We start from the raw sequence: 17,082 nt of genomic DNA on the forward strand, positions 1-17,082 counted from the left end.
AGTAGTAATTTTGTATTTAGTTTTAGGCAATTGATGAAAATGTTGAACTGAACTGGACCTGGTACCGATCCCTGCAGAACCCTGTTAGAAGCATCCCCATTTGAAGATGATTCCCTATTGACAACTACCTTTTGAGATCCATAAATTAGCCAGCTCTGAATCCATTTCACATATGCTTTACTGATGTTGTCTAATGCTATTTTTTTAATCAGAATGTTATGTTGTGCTAAATCAAACAGCTTACAAAAGTCTATACATATATAGTTTCCTTTCTCAACTAAACGTGTAATCTTCACAATTGGGTTTGTGTCATAAAACCTATTTTCCATAAAATCATGGGATGAATTACATTCCTATCTTTAATCCTTTATCAATGTAATCCCATGTCAACTTTATATTATTTTGCTCAGGATTGATGTCAGGCTAACTGCTCTATAGCTACCTGGGTCATCCCACGTGCCCCTTTTTGAATACTAGCACAACATTAGTAGTCTTCTGGTATTTCTCTGGTACTCCCAAATTTATTAAAAATTAACATCAATGACCAAAGTTCTCCTCATCCACCTGTTTCAGGATTTTTGAGTACAAATTATTCAGGATTGTTAATTTTAAAATATTTATCACTAGTATATGATATTTGACCTCCTCCTCAGTTACTAATGCACTGGAAACTACTTCATCAGCCTCATATATGATTACATTATCCTGTTTCTTTCCAAATACAAACCAGAAATATTTGTTGAATATTTCTACTTTTTCTGCATCATTATTAACAATTTTACCATCTGATGTCATTTCGACTAATGTCTTCGTCAAATGCACAACACAAAGCTCTCTTCCAGCCAGTTCCACCGCTCGTGCTGGTTGCTGAGCTCCCCACTTCTAGGTCCTGAAGCCCTTACTAAACGTCTCTGTTAGGGCTCCCTAACTGTGTGGGCTGACAAGTTCTCCCCTTGTGAATGCTTCTAAACATGAGAGGCAGCAAGGTTCCTCTATGAAGCCCTTGATGGGGCAAGGCACAGAGCTCACCCCATGACCCCCTAAGGTGTCTAGCTTCCTCCCTACCAGGACATCCTGACTGCAAGGCACAAAGCTCACCCCATGACCCCCTTGGGTAACTTCCCCCCATCAGAGCCCCCTGACTGGAAAGCACAGAGCTCATTGCATGACCCCCTGGTGTTTAGCTTCCTCCTTACTAGGTCGCCCTGACTGCAAGTCAGAGTTCAACCCATGGCTTCCTAGCCTGGAGGTCCCCGCTTAGTGGACTACACCATGTGGGGCACTAAGTTCCCCACTTCTGGCACCCCTGAGTGGGGGACGGGCTGAGCCTCAGGGCTCCCCACAAGCATGCGAGCTCCGAGCTCGTCCCTCACTGCAACGAGTCGCTGCTTCCCTGCGCCAAGGCCTTCACGCTGAGCCCCCTTCCTCACCCCCGGGCTCCCCTCACCCCCAAGATGCGGAGCTCACCTACTCCCCGCGAGCCAGCTAACTCCCGTCGGACTGTGGGCCACCGGGTTGCGGAGCGCGCCCCTCCCAAAAGGCGGTGACAGGGTGAGCGGGCATTAGGTTTGTCCGTTCACACTTGCCTTCACCCTCCTCCCTCCCGGATCGGAAGTATTCCGGTTGCTATTGGATACCCGGCGGAAGTATCGACTGCCTGTCCGAGGAAGGGCCAAAAAAAATGGCGGGCGCCGCTCTCAGCCAATGACAGCAGGAGAGACGGGCGAGCGCTTCTCTCCGACTGGGAGAGCGGGTATCGCGAGATCCCTGAGATCTCCTTCCACCACCCCGAGTTCCCATAACACCCTGCACGCGCCTGGCCTCTTCCTTTTTCCGCCATCTTGCTGCACCGGTGAGTTACGGGCCTCGCTGGGCCCTAGGCGCCATCCGCCGTGTACTAGCCCCATCCTGGCCCTGCGGGCGTCTTCACCCGTCTTCCCGCCACCTCCGGACTCCGCCCAACCGGCACAGTTTGTTTTGAGCCGCTTGCGCCCGCCACGGCCGCCGGTGGAGCCACCCGAATAGGGAGGGGGGAGGCGCTTTCCTAGCCTGAGACCCGCTCCCTGGAGGGGGAGGGGGAGTTCGGGTGGCAGACTCGGGCCGGGGAGCGTGATGGTGGGATCGGGAAGGGGGGGGGGAGCTGGGGAATGTGGGACGGTAGCCTGGGCCCTGGGAGAGGCGGTGGTAGGAGGGGACATCGCGGGGGTGAGGGGGAGTGCAGACGTAGGCTTGGCCCTGGAAGAGGAGGAAGAATCGGGGCGGGAGGGCGCAGACTGGGCCTGGGCAGGGAGCAGTCAGTCTCTCTGAGTTCACGCTAAATATCCCGTAGTTTATCTCCTGTTAAGTCGGTGGGTGCTGATTGAGTTTAGCAGTAAATGCCCCTGTGCACAGTGCAGATAAATACACCAGGCAGGAGCTTATTGCGTGTGGCAACGTGGCTTGATACATCCCCTCTGGACTCCCAGGCACCTCCGAGCCTATTGTAAAACTGTATAGCCCAAACGCCGACAGTGTAATGGTAAATGGAGCGATCGTACAATGCCTTGTTTAACTGTGGGATACGTTGCCCTAGTCATCAGAACATAAGCTTGAGTGCCCAAGTGCCACAGTATCTTCAATATGCAACTGGATTTTTGCCAGAGATAGGTGAATTGGGCAATACTTAAAAGGTTTTGTCCTTGTTCTGGACAGGGTATAATGCGGGGTAAATGATTCTTGAAACCCACTATCAAGAGTTGAGTAATTTAGTAACCCCCCCCCCCCCCCAAAAAGTGCAAAGCCATGTCACTTTAATGGTGTAACAGTTCTGTAATTTAATCAGGATCTAAGATTTTGCTCAGTACTCCAGTACAGTCTCAACAGGCCTAGCTCCTACTGTGAGATTTTAGCCCACATTAACCAATAGGTCCAAAAATAACTAGTGACTGCTTCAGTTTTGGGGTGACTGATTTCAGAAAGTACAGCTAATCTCCGGAAATTAGGTCTTTTTCATATTGAACACCTGAAATCTCTGGTCACTTATGAAAAATCCTGGCCGGGATGTCTTGCAGCATCTTTAAATATGCTTTGTCTAGACTGTAAGTCTTTGTCTCTGAACGTATCTTATTGTAAAACACTTAAGTTTTATGCTGTATATGTTATATAAACTTTTTGTGGCATAAAATGTAGACTGTTGAATATAGTTATGATGGGTTTGAATTGTGGTGGACATGCATAAATAATAATCCGACCTGCGTGTTGTTTGCATAAAACATCTTGAAGCTTTTGCTTCTCGGCTCTCTGTGAGCTGAGGGGTGAAAACATTATCTACTATCTGCTATTCCGAGTTCAAAAATTCTGAAATTAACAGTGTTAACCTTTTCTAAAAGTATCCCTGCTTAAATGTGAAAGCAAGAAGTTAGCACCCATAATTAACTTTGTTCCACACACAGGCATCATGGTGCGCATGAATGTTCTGGCCGATGCCCTTAAGAGCATCAACAATGCAGAGAAACGTGGAAAACGTCAAGTTCTCATTAGACCGTGCTCTAAAGTAATCGTGCGGTTTTTAACTGTGATGATGAAGCATGGTAAGTCATCAGAAAGTAAAATTCATATCTAATTATTTCTATAAAAGGTAAGAGGCACCAAAATAGTGTAAAGCTTGACTATCTCCTGTAGCAAAAAGTGACAGAGTCCAATGGCACCTTATAGACTAACAGATGTATTGGAGCGTAAGCTTTCGTGGGTGAATACTCACTTTGTCAGATGCATGTAGTGGCATCTGATGAAGTGAGTATTCACACACGAAAGCTTATGTTCCAATATGTCTGTAAGTCTATAAGGTGCCACAGGACTCTGTCGCTTTTTACAGATCCAGACTAACACGGCTACCCCTCTGATACTTGACATCCTGTAGCAAAGGGATATTGCATCACTTGCAATGTTTCAAACTGCAAAAAAAAAATCATTTTGGGGTGGGGAGTGGGCAAGGGCAAATACTTTGTTTATTGTCTTTTGCTTGGAGTGTGTAGTGAAGGATAGAATTGGAAAAACTTGGGTATGCTGCCAAGATAAAACCAACAGTGCAATTTTTTGGAAGCTATCCACAGTGGCCAGTGTCTGAGTGATTCCTTAGGTAAAACATCCATTGCCTTTTCAAGTTAACTTAAGTTGCATTTAGTTTGACTCTGGGAAAGTGAGCTGATCAGTTACTCTGCTCTTTTGTAGAGTAAGCTAATCAACTCCTTAAACTGCCAAGTTGAAAAGAGTACTTGGAGAGATGCAGGACTAACCTTACAAAGTTAGTGCTGCCTCGAATATTGCTGGATATGAGACCATTGTATCAAGTACATTATATGGAGAATAATAGTTGTGTATTCAGTAATAGCTGAAATGTGATGACTTGTCTACATGAAAAAGTTGCACCATTTTAACAGTTGAGTGCTAATAGTTTTAAGGGTGATTGTTAAACCAATTCAGTGATACCAAGGCAAAAGACTGTGTGTGGATGCTTATTTGGTTTAGCTTAAGTTGATTAGGACTCTTAAGCTAAACCAAAATAAGTCAGTCTTAAACTAAAATAGGTGTCCAAAAAAGCTTGGCAGCAGTTTAATAAAACTGGTATATGAATTGATTTTAAGTTAAGCCACTGCAGCTCTCTCATGTAGACATGGCCTAAATGTTAAGTTTTTGATTTGTCTGCATTTGAGACAGTGCACTAGTTTGGATAATAAAGGTTCTGCTTGATTTAATCGTTCACAGGTTACATTGGTGAATTTGAGATCATTGACGATCACAGAGCTGGGAAAATTGTTGTTAATCTCACAGGCAGACTGAACAAGGTAGGGTTTGATTTAGTGCTGAATTCTTTTTTCTTTCTAGAAAGCTGTTTAATTCTGAGAAATATACACTCTTCATATGCATTTATATTAATCTTTGAAGGAATTCTGTGAATGTGGTTGTGTAATGATAGATGATTTGATAAGGGCGTGTGAATGGAGGCTGGTCTGCATGTGGCTTAAGTGGAAGCTTTTTTGAGTCCTAAAGATTGTGCTGAATAAAAATGTGCTTGAGCAACCATAACAAAGTAAATGAAGCTTGTGTGGGAATATGTACAGGGAACTTTGCTTGCCAGCACCGCTTTCTCTGCTTTTTCCTTAGAAGCCTTCTAGAAAGTATTTATTGTCCACTCATACACCCTGTCTATATTTGTGTAGTCTGATATTCTAGTTTCAGACAACAATTCAGTTATGAAATAATCAGTGAGCTAGAAATTGAATACTGAAGCATTTAAACTGACTTTAATTGGAACAGATTTGTTCGGAAAATGTTTAAGAAATGCAAACTTGTATCCAGGTGATGCATAATACTAGTAAATGACTAGAGAAAATTGTAGAAGCCAAGCCTTTCTGCTACTAACTGGATTTTGTATGCAGTGAACTATTGAGCTGTGCATCTTGTAGATATGTCAGTGCATTGCATAACTTCATCCTAAATATCCATGTAGTGTTTTTGGGTTGTCAAGAAGATTTCTTTTAACTGTCTGGAAATCCTGTGGGCTATATAACTTGACAGTTACTATCATGATCTATTATAACAGATTCCTCCATTGGTTCAAAACCATTTCTCACTAAAATAGTTTAAATGAAAACACTGCCCATCCGGTATGTCCACATTCTCAATTGGTAGCAGAGAAAGTTGACCCCTCACGAGCATATTTTGGATCGCTTCCATAAAGAACAGAAATCTGTTCACATAAATATGTCTTTCAGCTGGAAATTACTTGTCTGGAGCAGCCTGAGGGTTATAAAAGTGCAGTAGTAGAATCTCATAATTTGACCAGATGGAACTTTATAACAGTTTGGAGTCTGTTGTACTTTAGGATAAGGGTTTATGTTGTCACTGAGCTACTTGGCAATTGTTTTTTGAGTGATGTTTGGCACAACCAAATGTTTTTCTAGAGCAGTTCTGTTAAGTGGGCCAGTCAAACATTGAACAATGCAACAACAGCATACTTTTTGTGCATGCTTAAGTGGCAAAGACTTGTTAAAATAAATGTAAATACCAATTAAATGGTGAAAATGAAAGTTGCTGTCTGCTCCACTTTAGGGGCCAGATTGTTAGCATTGCTGGTTATTGACATGTCAACACTTATGATACTAACCCAAGAGATACTCTATATTGGCAGTTCTAACTACACTGTATACTTCTGGTTTTTAATCATTTGCATAAGATTAATATAATTAACTTGAACATTTCTTATTAGGTGGTTAGTTTCTAGGCATGGTTTTTAATTTCTCAGACATACCTAAAATAAAAGTTTGTGTCCAGGTAGCTAACTTTGTAGATATTCAGTTCTTCTTTGCCATGGTTAAGAACCTGGGAGTAGTCTCCATTCCTTGGTAAGAATGCTCGGGAGTTAATGCTTTCTTTCAAGTAGTATACAGCATGCTCTTATGCTCTCCGAGAACTGAACTGACCACAAAATGGCATTGCCTTCTGAGTTTGTAGCCCTAGCAGCAATGTAGTTTCAGCCTATCTAGTTGAAAGGAAGAAGGTGGTAGTATCAAAACAGCTCAGAACTGAATAGTTAGATCCTCTGCTTAGTCCAGCTGGCAACTTGAGTATGCACTGTGGATGAAGTTGATGCAGTAATGGAGTGCCATTCTTGGACACTTTGGTCTTTCCCTGTCATACAAGTTGGATACTTGATTGGCACTATTAATCCCCTTCTGATCAATGATTTGGAGAGAGATCTAGCGCTGAATGCCTTTTAAATGCTGCGACTTGTGTAGAGAGACAAGGTAGGCGAGGTATTATTTTTTTATTGGATCAACTTCTGTTGGTGAGAGAGACAAGTTTTCGAGCCACACAGAGCTCTTCTTCAGGTCTAGGTAAGGTATTTACAGTAAAATGCATGGTGGAACAGATTGTAATGGACCATTCAAGGGAGGATGGCCTGTTAACACCTCTGCAATCATAGGCTGAAAAGGGGAGTGCGTGTTAATGGGTTATAGATGGATTTATGACTTATTACAACAATTTTCTTTCCCAGACATGAAGAGCTCCATGTAGCTTTGAAAGCTTTTGTCTCATCAACAGAGGTTGGTCCAATAAAACATTACCTCACCCACTTTGTCTCTCTTATAACATGGGACCCAATAGGGCTACAATTACACTGCATACAACAATGGAAGAAATATATGTAGTAGTCCTCCTGTATCAAAGTTCTTCAGCTTCTGTTGGGGTTTTGTTTTATAGTGTGGTGTGATCAGTCCCAGATTTGATGTTCAGTTGAAGGACCTGGAAAAGTGGCAGAACAACCTTTTGCCTTCACGTCAGTTTGGGTAAGTGCCAGATATGCAGAGTTAAATTGCTGAAATTCACAAATAGGAGAACTGCTATGAATTGTTCTAAGTGAAAGTAGTTGGTGCAAAAGAAAACCTCTTAGGGTAATTTCATAAATGAAACTAGCATTGTTTTGAAGATCTCTGTTCTGATCACTTCTTCAGAAAGGGGACACACACTTAAAAAACAGTTTTTATATAAGCATTTTTTTAACTACTGCTAAAAGTTAGCACCAAGAGACAGCCATTTCCGTTTTTCAGTTTGTGCATCTGACAAGACTTCATATAGTCAATTTCATCTACATCATTCTCACTCTTCTCCCTCCAACTGTTGGTCTTAATTCTGTAGAAACACTTAAAAAGAAAGTTGTAATAAAAATACAAATTAACAGGTACTTGGGTATAGGTGTAGTATCAGAAGTGACTGAGGTCTTTTTTAAAAAAAATTCTCTAGATATCAAACTAAGGACTTTCTTTTTAATAGAGGCCTTGGCTGTTACATTAAATCAATATAGTAGAATCCCACTGACACTGAATCTTGTGAATAAGTGAACAGACACACCAAAGCAAGGAAAGATGCATTGCAAAATGTACAGTTACTATAAACAGTTAACTGTAGCTAAACATTGCTCTAGTATTCTAGTACATATACTTCAGCATATTTTGCGTGAATTAAATAGAAACTCTTGTGAGGTTAATCTTGACAGTCAACTTTTGTCCAGAAAGCATGCTAATTACCATAGATAGGTGTTAGAAATAACTAAAGTTACCTCAGCTGTCTGCAGCTTAGTACTAATATTAAAGTATTAGCAGCATGAGCATGAGCAACTTTAGGAGTCCTACCATATGAAGTTTTCAGTTAGCAATCTGGCAATGCCAACTATACACTTATTATGAGCAGGTAATTGACATGGGTTTGAAAATGGCAACATGGTCCAGCCGCAAAGTTGGGGCTTATGACCCTGCTAACACTGGTTCAGTTCTACAATGCTAACGGGAATGTCAAATGAAAATTCCTAGTGTAGATAAGGTTTGTGGGGAAGTCAGGAAGTCTGCTTTAAAGAGCATATCGTCAAATTTAAATTTGACATTAGTACAACTTTAAATTCTCAAGCATGTCAAAATAGCATATTTGTAGGGTTTGTATAACTAATTTACATTAGGACTGTTGTAGTCTAAGTTGTCACATTTCCTTGCATTGGCTAAAGAAAGTGAGACGTTGCACTACAAAAATGAGATTGAACCGTTTTTCTAACTGTATGAATGGTAGGGAAATCTACCATAATATGCTACTGAAAATGCTTTTTACTTAATAGGTACATAGTGCTGACAACTTCCGCTGGCATCATGGACCATGAGGAAGCAAGGCGAAAACACACAGGAGGCAAAATCCTGGGATTCTTTTTCTAAAACTTGTAAAACAGGCATACTAATAAATTGTTCAAATGGACTCTGTTTGCATTCAGTATTAATGGTTTGGAACACTTCCTTTGGGAACACTTATTGATTCACTACAATATGTAATCACACTTAAGACCTAATGGTATACTCCACACACTGTAAAACGTATTGTAATTGAGCCAGTTCTAGATTTGGCATCTATTCTGCTCTGCTTACAGTTTTCTAATTCTACCGAGCTGTTAATTCCAATTCAACAAGAAACAAGTTATAGCCAATTACTCCAAAATGCCCCCAAATCCTCTGTGTAAGTTCTGGAATGTTGAACTGCACAGTATTCTAGCCTATGACTGGGGCCACCTCTTATTCGGAAGTATGAATATCTAGTGCCTAGGGTTGTTAATGTGGATTGTTTTACCTTAAGGTTAGGTGATGAAAGATGGTTTGCAAATTGCTATGAAGACAGTGCCCAGGGAATAGCAAAGTAGCTTGTGTGCTTTGAAATCTAAATCCTAATCTTATAAAAGTTTTTACTAGTCCAGGAAATAAGTACACCGGACAGTTAATCAATTTGTTCCTAGGTTTTCCAATTAATCTTTTTGTTAAAGTTTGTTTAAAAGAATGCCAATTTATATGCCTTCTCAATGTAGCTGTGCAAATTTAGAGTTGTGAGGTTCTGGGACTGTTGAACCCATTCCAGAATGGCAAAAAACCCTGAGATCTCAATCTCCCACAAATAAACAGAGCAGGCAGCAACAAAAATTGGATCCGTATCGAGTTATCGGTCACATTCTTCAAAGTCCAAGTACCCCCAAGATACTGTGGATTTTTTTTTTAATGCCATAACAGGAGAAGAGACAGCTCATTTCAAACAGTACCAGATAACGTGAAGCAGGCTTCCTTGTAGCACAGCTGCGCTGCTGTAGCACTTCAAGGTAGACATTAGTTATGCTGAAATGAGGGGTTCTCTCATTGGCGTAGGTAATCCACCTCCCCAAGAGGTGGTAGCTAGGTTGAGGGAAGAAGCCTTCCATTGATTAGCACTGTAACGCTTATAAAAACTCACCGAATCTTTTTCAGGGGACAAGGCAATAGGCTGTGTTTATTTAAAATGCTAAACAAGTATTAAAAATCAGTAAGTATATGCATATATTCAAACAAGCACGCACACAAAGGTTTTGCATCTGGTGTTCTAGTTGCCAGTCCTTATTGTTGCTCGAGTCAGCCAAGCGGCCAGCTAGACTGAACGTGAGTAGGGGTGGGGGGGCCTCAGTCGAACATGTCGGATTCTTCCTTGTTGTTGCAGAGTGACCCAAAGCCTCCTGGCTCTCGCCCACTATTATAGTAGTTGTCTTTCATGTAAGTCTATGGATTTTGCTGTGTCAGCTGGGATCTGTTAATTGCAAATCTGCTGTTCTTAGTCATCTTTCATCAGTGATGTTTGGATCCTCAATCACCAACTAGGTGCTGGTGTTTACACAGTTGCTCCTTATCTTATACTTGGTTTTTAGTTTGGGGCAGATGCCTTGCACTTCAAGGTCGTTAATCTGCACTCCTTCGGCCATCAGGACAGGATGACACTGGCATCTTGTGATTAGACTCCTACTCGCATCCTTGCGTACCTCACTCACACAAAGAACTATACACCCATCTACTAAGCAATTAGAGGAAGTTAAACTATTTCACAGCTATACATTCTTCTAAGCAATTAAAGGGAACAGCACAGGAGCTGTTAATTTTCTAACAAGCAGGCTTATAATGGAACATCATGATTTGAGACAATCCATCTTATTTACTACTTTAACTCATAAAACAAATTACTCAAAAAATCCAAAACAGCTTAATAGATCAGGGCAACTTTGTCAGGGATTGGTACTGGGTATGCACTGGCTAACAGCACTGTCTACACAGGGACTTAGGTCGATTTAACAGCACCACTCGGGTGTGCATTTTTCACACCCCAACCTGGCGTAGTTAAATAGACCTAATTTTCTAGTGTAGACCAGGTCTTACACTAAAACTTGAATAGACTTGTTGGAATAGAACAAACATCTTTACATTTTTAATCATTAAATATATAGTTTTCCTTAGTATAATCAAGTATACAACTTGCAGATTTCTTTATCTTTGTGTCCTGGGCATCAGTGCAATCACTGTATTAAAAATAACTGGATCGATGGAAGTCTTCCACTGCAGAATCCTAAACTGAGCCTAAGATGGAAAACTAACCTTATTCATAGTGCTTGAGTTGAATAACCTAAGAGTAGCTGTAGACTGATAAATGCAAAATAATGGTTCTGGTGTTAAAAGGATTCCTGAAAGAAAATTGGAAGACATTACGTATTCCTAAAAACAAGTTCTCATTTTTTTGTAAGCATGGGGATACCTGTTTGTGCTATTTAGTGGTGATGGATGCAGTTCCCATTGCAAGCTTTCAATCTTGTAGCTTGATGTTCATAAAGCTCTTGGGATCACCTTAAGATATATCATCATTTTCTTTAATTCCTTGCTTTGTGGTGTTGCCCTCCAGACTGGAAATCGTTGAAATGTAGATGTAACATCAAAGCCGTGGTGATAGGTATTCCCTTGAATGAGGTTCACTCTAGTTTTAAGCTCACTAATTTAGTTATTTTCTTTTGTTTGTGGCTTATCGAGCCCAAGTGTAATTACAAAAATCACCCATTAACATGTGTATAGCTCTATCCAGTAGTCTATCTGCAGTAGGTGTGCTTGCTTTAACCTCATAAAGCACCTCATTGATGTGATCCTACTTTGGAAACTTCTGAAATGAAAGAATATTTTAATGTCTCTGGATGACTTCTCAGTTTAGGCTAAGGTTGTCTTATGTATTAGAGTATATTCAGTTTATTTCATGATCCAATACTATTGACACCAGGCCTAAAGCATCTGTTCCTTCGCATTAATAGTCCCTACACCAGATGCAAGGGAAGGGCATGTATGTAAGTAGGTGGCACCAGGAGCCCCATCCTAGGACAGATTTTACTGTACATAATTAAGTTTGTTTTAGAGTAGGGGTTTCCAGACTTGCCTACTATGGACTTCATTCTAATATGGGCTTCCTTCCCATTCATGATCAAATAAAACCCAGGTGGCAATTACAGCTTTCTTTAATGTGATTTAGCACTTAAAAGTAAGGGAGAGTAGTCCTATGTGATCAGCCAGCCTTCCACAGATGGAAAACTTGAAAGCAGACTTGTAGTGTTTGAGGTTACTATATACACAAGCACTGGAATGATTCTAAGGGAAGAAGCAGCATTGGTTGCATTTAAAAAAAAAAACAAAAAACACTTTTGCACTGACGAAAAGTGAAGAGACTGCAAATGCAATTGTGGAAGTAATTTTCTGCGGACGCTATTTGTTTGAATATCTGTCTCATCTTCATTAGCTGATACTGCTTTGAAGTTATAATCCTGTATCTGATGCATCTATAGTCACAAACTGAAATGTCACAATACAACATGGAAAAGCTAAAATGAGGTAACATGAAGAGAATCTTGAAAGCTGTAAAATACTAAAGCAAATTGCATGTCTAGGTAGTTTTGCTTCAGTAATAGTCCCCATTTAACTCTGCCTAATGTAAGATTTCCATAATCTCTGGCTGTGGTTTTACTAGCTAGTTGCTGCAGGCTAGAGATGCATTTAATTTCTGAAACAAGATTCAGCAACTAACACGTTGGATTACAGCACCCAGCACAATGCCTTAGTATGGAGCTGCCTTAGAAGGTTTTGTAAAAACTTTCAGTTCTAAAGTAGGCTGTAGAAAGTGGGAAGAGAGAGGTGCTGAAAACCTGTGGCACTGCTCAGAACGTTTAGGTATCTTCCTGAGTGAAATCTAATCTTTGCAGATTGTTCAGAAGAGCTCCAAATCCAATAGCATGCAAGTTTTCTGAACTGCGCGTGTGCCCCTCTGCTCGGCTAGCTGGAGGTGGACTTTAGAGAAAAGCATTAGCCTGACTAACAAACTTGAAAGACTGCATCTAGTGGCTATTCATAAACCTGCATGCTATCCACTATTAAATCCAACTCCTTGAATTAATTGCCTTTGGAAGTGTTTCTGGAAGCAGAACCTGCTTACCTAGTTGAGGAATGGTTTGTATTTGTAAACCGCGAATAATAGGCGTTCTTCCCACATGTACAGTGCATTCTTACTTTCATGTCCCCACAACTTACAAAGGTGGTGTCAGGGCTGCTTCCCCACTCTGAACTTTAGGGTACAAATGTGGGGGCCTGCATGAAAACTTCTAAGCTTAACTACCAGCTTAGATCTGGTCTGCTGCCACCACTCCCAAAGCTAATTCCCTTCCCTGGGTAGCCTTGAGAGACTCTTCACCAATTCCCTGGTGAATACAGATCCAAACCCCTTGGATCTTAAAACAAGGAGAAATTAACCATCCCCCCTCCTTCCTCCCACCAACTCCTGGTGGATCAAGATCCAACCTCCTTGGATCTAAAAACAAGGAAAAATCAATCAGGTTCTTAAAAAGAAGGCTTTTAATTAAAGAAAAAGGTAAAAATCATCTCTGTAAAATCAGGATGGAAAATAACTTTACAGGGTAATCAAACTTAAAGAGCTCAGAGGACCCCCCTCTAGCCTTAGGTTCAAAGTACAGCAAACAGAGATAAACACTCTAGCAAAAGGTACATTTACAAGTTGAGAAAACAAAGATAAACTAACACGCCTTGCCTGGCTGTTTACTTACAAGTTTGAAATATGAGAGACTTGTTCAGAAAGATTTGGAGAGCCTGGATTGATGTCTGGTCCCTCTTAGTCCCAAGAGCAAACAACCCCCCAAAACAAAGAGCACAAACAAAAGCCTTCCCCCCCACCAAGATTTGAAAGTATCTTGTCCCCTTATTGGTCCTTTGGGTCAGGTGTCAGCCAGGTTACCTGAGCTTCTTAACCCTTTACAGGTAAAAGGATTTTGGAGTCTCTGGCCAGGAGGGATTTTATAGTACTGTACACAGGAGAGCTGTTACCCTTCCCTTTATAGTTATGACAGGTGGGTAAGCATCACTAGTCCTATTTCAAAAGTGGTGGAATGGTTAAAGAGGCTAAATAACTCACCTAAGATCAGCCAAAAAGTCTGGGGCAGTCAGGAAATGAATGGTGGTTATCTGCTAGACCAATGGCTCTCAACCTTTCCAGACTACTATGCCCCTTCCAGGAGTCTTGATTTGTCTTGCATACCTCAAGTTTCACCTCACTTAAACTACCTGCTTACAAAATCAGACAAATACAGAAGTGTCACAGTATACTATTACTGCCATTGCTTACTTTCTCATTGTTACCATATAATTATAAAATAAATCAATTGGAATATAAATATTGTACTTACATTTCAGTATATAGCTATATAGACCACTATAAACAAGCTGACTGTATGAAATTCTAGCCTGTACTCCAGTGCTTTTCATGTAACCTGTTGTAAAACTAGGCAAATATCTAGATGAGTTGATGTACCCCCTGAAAGATCTCTGTACCCCCATGGCTGAGAAACAGTGTTTGTCATCTGATTCTTTTGATCACATGCACTATAGAAATGGCATCTTCCTTTCTTACTGACTGTGGGTGTTTCTTTTTCAGAGTTTAATTTATTGTAAAAAAAAAAATTGATTAATTTTGCTGGATATGTATTTCTCTTGCAGTGAGAGATTCTACCAGCAGGTGGTAGCATATGATTTAATCATCCAGGGTTTTTGAAAGGTTATGCTAAATGGTGAGCTGCAAGTCCCATCTATTCTAGATGTGTTGATTACTTCCTTGCTCTGGAATCATGATGGAGGTACTTCTGTCTTTTGTGTAGCTAAGGAAAGATCCTGACTCTTACCTCACACTAGTGTACTGCTGTTTGTTTTGCACAAGGCTAAGTGAGATGAGAATAAGGATTGAAAAAGAAACCTGATCTACAAGATGCTGGATCAAACTGAAGCCTGATATAACGCCAATGATTTCAATGGAATTTTACAGCAGGACTGATTTTTCTGATCCCTTATGTTTTAATTACTTTGTGGGAGAAACCAATCAAAGCAGTTCTATCAAGAATGGCACAGTTTTTCAGGTTCTTAAAAATTAAGACTTATGAGTAGGGCCCTACCAAATTCATGGTTCATTTTGGTGAATTTCACAGTCATAGGATTTTTAAAATAGTAAATTTCATGATTTCAGATGAAATCTGAAATTTCACAGTGTTATAATTGTAGGGGTAATGACCCAAAAAGCTTTGGGGGGGGAGGTTGCATTATTGTAGGGGGGGTTGCAGTACTGCCACACTTACTTCTGCGCTGCTGCCTTCAGAACTGGGCAGCCGGAGAGCGGCAGCTGCTGGCTGGGAGCCCAGCTCTGAAGGCAGAGCTGCTGCCAGCCGCAGCGCAGAAATAAGCATGGCATGGTATGTTATTGTCACCCTTACTTCTGCACTGCTGCCTTCAAAGCTGGGCCCTTGGTCAGCAGCCACCACTCTGAAGGCAGCAGTGCAGAAGTAAGGATGGCATGGTATGGTATTGCCCCCCCTTACTTCTGCGCTGCTGCTGGCGGGGCGCTGCCTTCAGGGCTGGGTGCCTGGCCAACTGCCACCACTCTCCGGCCACCCAGCGCTGAAGGCAGTACAGAAGTAAGGATGGCAATACCGGGACCCCCCTAAAATAACCTTGCAACCCCCCTGAAACTCCCTTTTGGGTCAGGACCCCCAATTTGAGAAACACTGGTCTCCCTGGAGAAATCTGTATAGTATAGGGTATGAGCACACAAAAGACCAGATTTCACAGGGGCAGACCAGATTTCACGGTCCATAACACATTTTTCATGGTTGTGAATTTGGTAGGGCCCTACTTATGGGTCAGTTACCAGATATACAAGTAGTAATTACACTTAGATCTTTATTGTCCTTTAAACTAAACAAAGTTAAATTATTTCAATGGCTTTCCTGTCAGTGCCTTTGAGATTCTAGGAGACAAATTCAGTGGTGACAAACACTGATGGATGTTAGTCATCAAGCGTAAACTGGACAGAAAATGGATGTATGAGTGTAAGTGGCAAAGCTTTGACTTTCATCATTGCAAGTTGAGGGATAAGAGTGGGTATAACAGGAAGTGAAACTAATAGAACTGTGAAGATAAAGCAGATCACCTCGTTTTCTCTTGTGCTCTCCTTATCTTTCCCACTACATCGAGCCCCTGCTTTGATGTGTAAATCCCAGGTGGCCTACCCACTGAATGTCAAATCAGTGCAAGTTACATTGGGTCCAGAACTAGGAAGCAGTAAGGCACTTACACCACTGTTTATTGCTGCATTTGGCTCAGACTTCTGTGGTCATGACACATCTTGGTACAATGGGTACATGTAGCAATCTGAAATGCGTTCCCACATCTATGAGACATACCATTACTGTGGTTACTAATATTGTAGGTATAGTTTGGTCTAAGATATAGCTGTTAATAAAAGGTATGAGGAAGAGCAAAGCTAAATGTTACTCAAGAGTATTGAAGTTACATTCCAAGACATCAGCTTGCCTACGTATAGGTAAAATGAAATATGAGTGAAATCCTGGCCCCTGTAGTCAATAGCAGAACTCTCATTGACTTGAGGATTTTATCCTTATTGGGAATGGATTGCAGTCTTGATGCCACGTCTCTCTGTTGTACTTTGGGTAGGAAAGTTTTCTCTTCTACTGTGACATCCATTATTTGGCAAAAAGATAATTTTAAGAAAGAAGCTGCCCTGCTGATGATTGACTTCTTTAGAGCTATATTCGGGCTGAATTTCTAGGATGTTTGAACTGATGAGGTTTTGGTATTTCCAGTTGCTCATTTTGTAAACATGTCCTTGATCTGCGTGGTAGGCTAGTAACAAACTTCAGGCCATGGCTGACTCTGCTTTTGGTTGAGAAGTTGCTGTGAGCCTCTCCCCTTCAGTTTGTCTGTGGCATGTCAGATAGTATAGGTGGCAGATGTTTCTCTCATCACATTTTGTGGGGCTATTTAGTTTTTGACTCCTGAGGAGCCAGCCCAAGTATACTGTACATTAACCGGTCTTTCAATTCAGGTAAGCTTCAGCTAAAAGGCCTGCATCTCAGCTTCATCTGTGTCCCAAAACACTAGTGTCAGATGCAAGGGTGTGGTGTTTCTCCTTCTGGTGAAATTATGATGGAGGGCCCTTCGTCTTCTGAGCCTACGTAGTCAAAGAGGAATGATGCTGATAGTCAATAATATTACACCCTGCAGATCATTGACCAGATGAACTGGGTTCTCTCCCTTGATCCAGGGGCTCCTGTAGTTTTCCCTTTCTTTCACTACTCCTTGCAGTTCTTGGCCTTTATAAAGACCAGGTGCTTTTCAC

The 17,082-nt window shown here is 41.3% G+C and overlaps 1 protein-coding gene across 1 annotated transcript; it reads left to right on the forward strand.

Annotated features, from left to right (window-relative positions):
• The first annotated feature begins 1,704 nt into the window (after positions 1 to 1,704).
• RPS15A (ribosomal protein S15a) lies at positions 1,705 to 8,783 on the forward strand. Its single transcript, XM_024204686.2, has 5 exons — positions 1,705 to 1,852; positions 3,432 to 3,569; positions 4,744 to 4,823; positions 7,243 to 7,328; positions 8,645 to 8,783. Exons 1-5 carry the CDS (start codon positions 1,705 to 1,707, stop codon positions 8,736 to 8,738), a joined length of 546 nt encoding a protein of 181 aa, XP_024060454.1. The 3' UTR covers positions 8,739 to 8,783.
• Positions 8,784 to 17,082: the final 8,299 nt, after the last annotated feature.

This window comes from Terrapene carolina, unplaced genomic scaffold, assembly GCF_002925995.2.
Source record: "Terrapene carolina triunguis isolate 2854851 unplaced genomic scaffold, T_m_triunguis-2.0 Scaffold93, whole genome shotgun sequence".
In the NCBI taxonomy this organism is placed as follows: Eukaryota; Metazoa; Chordata; order Testudines; family Emydidae; genus Terrapene; species Terrapene triunguis.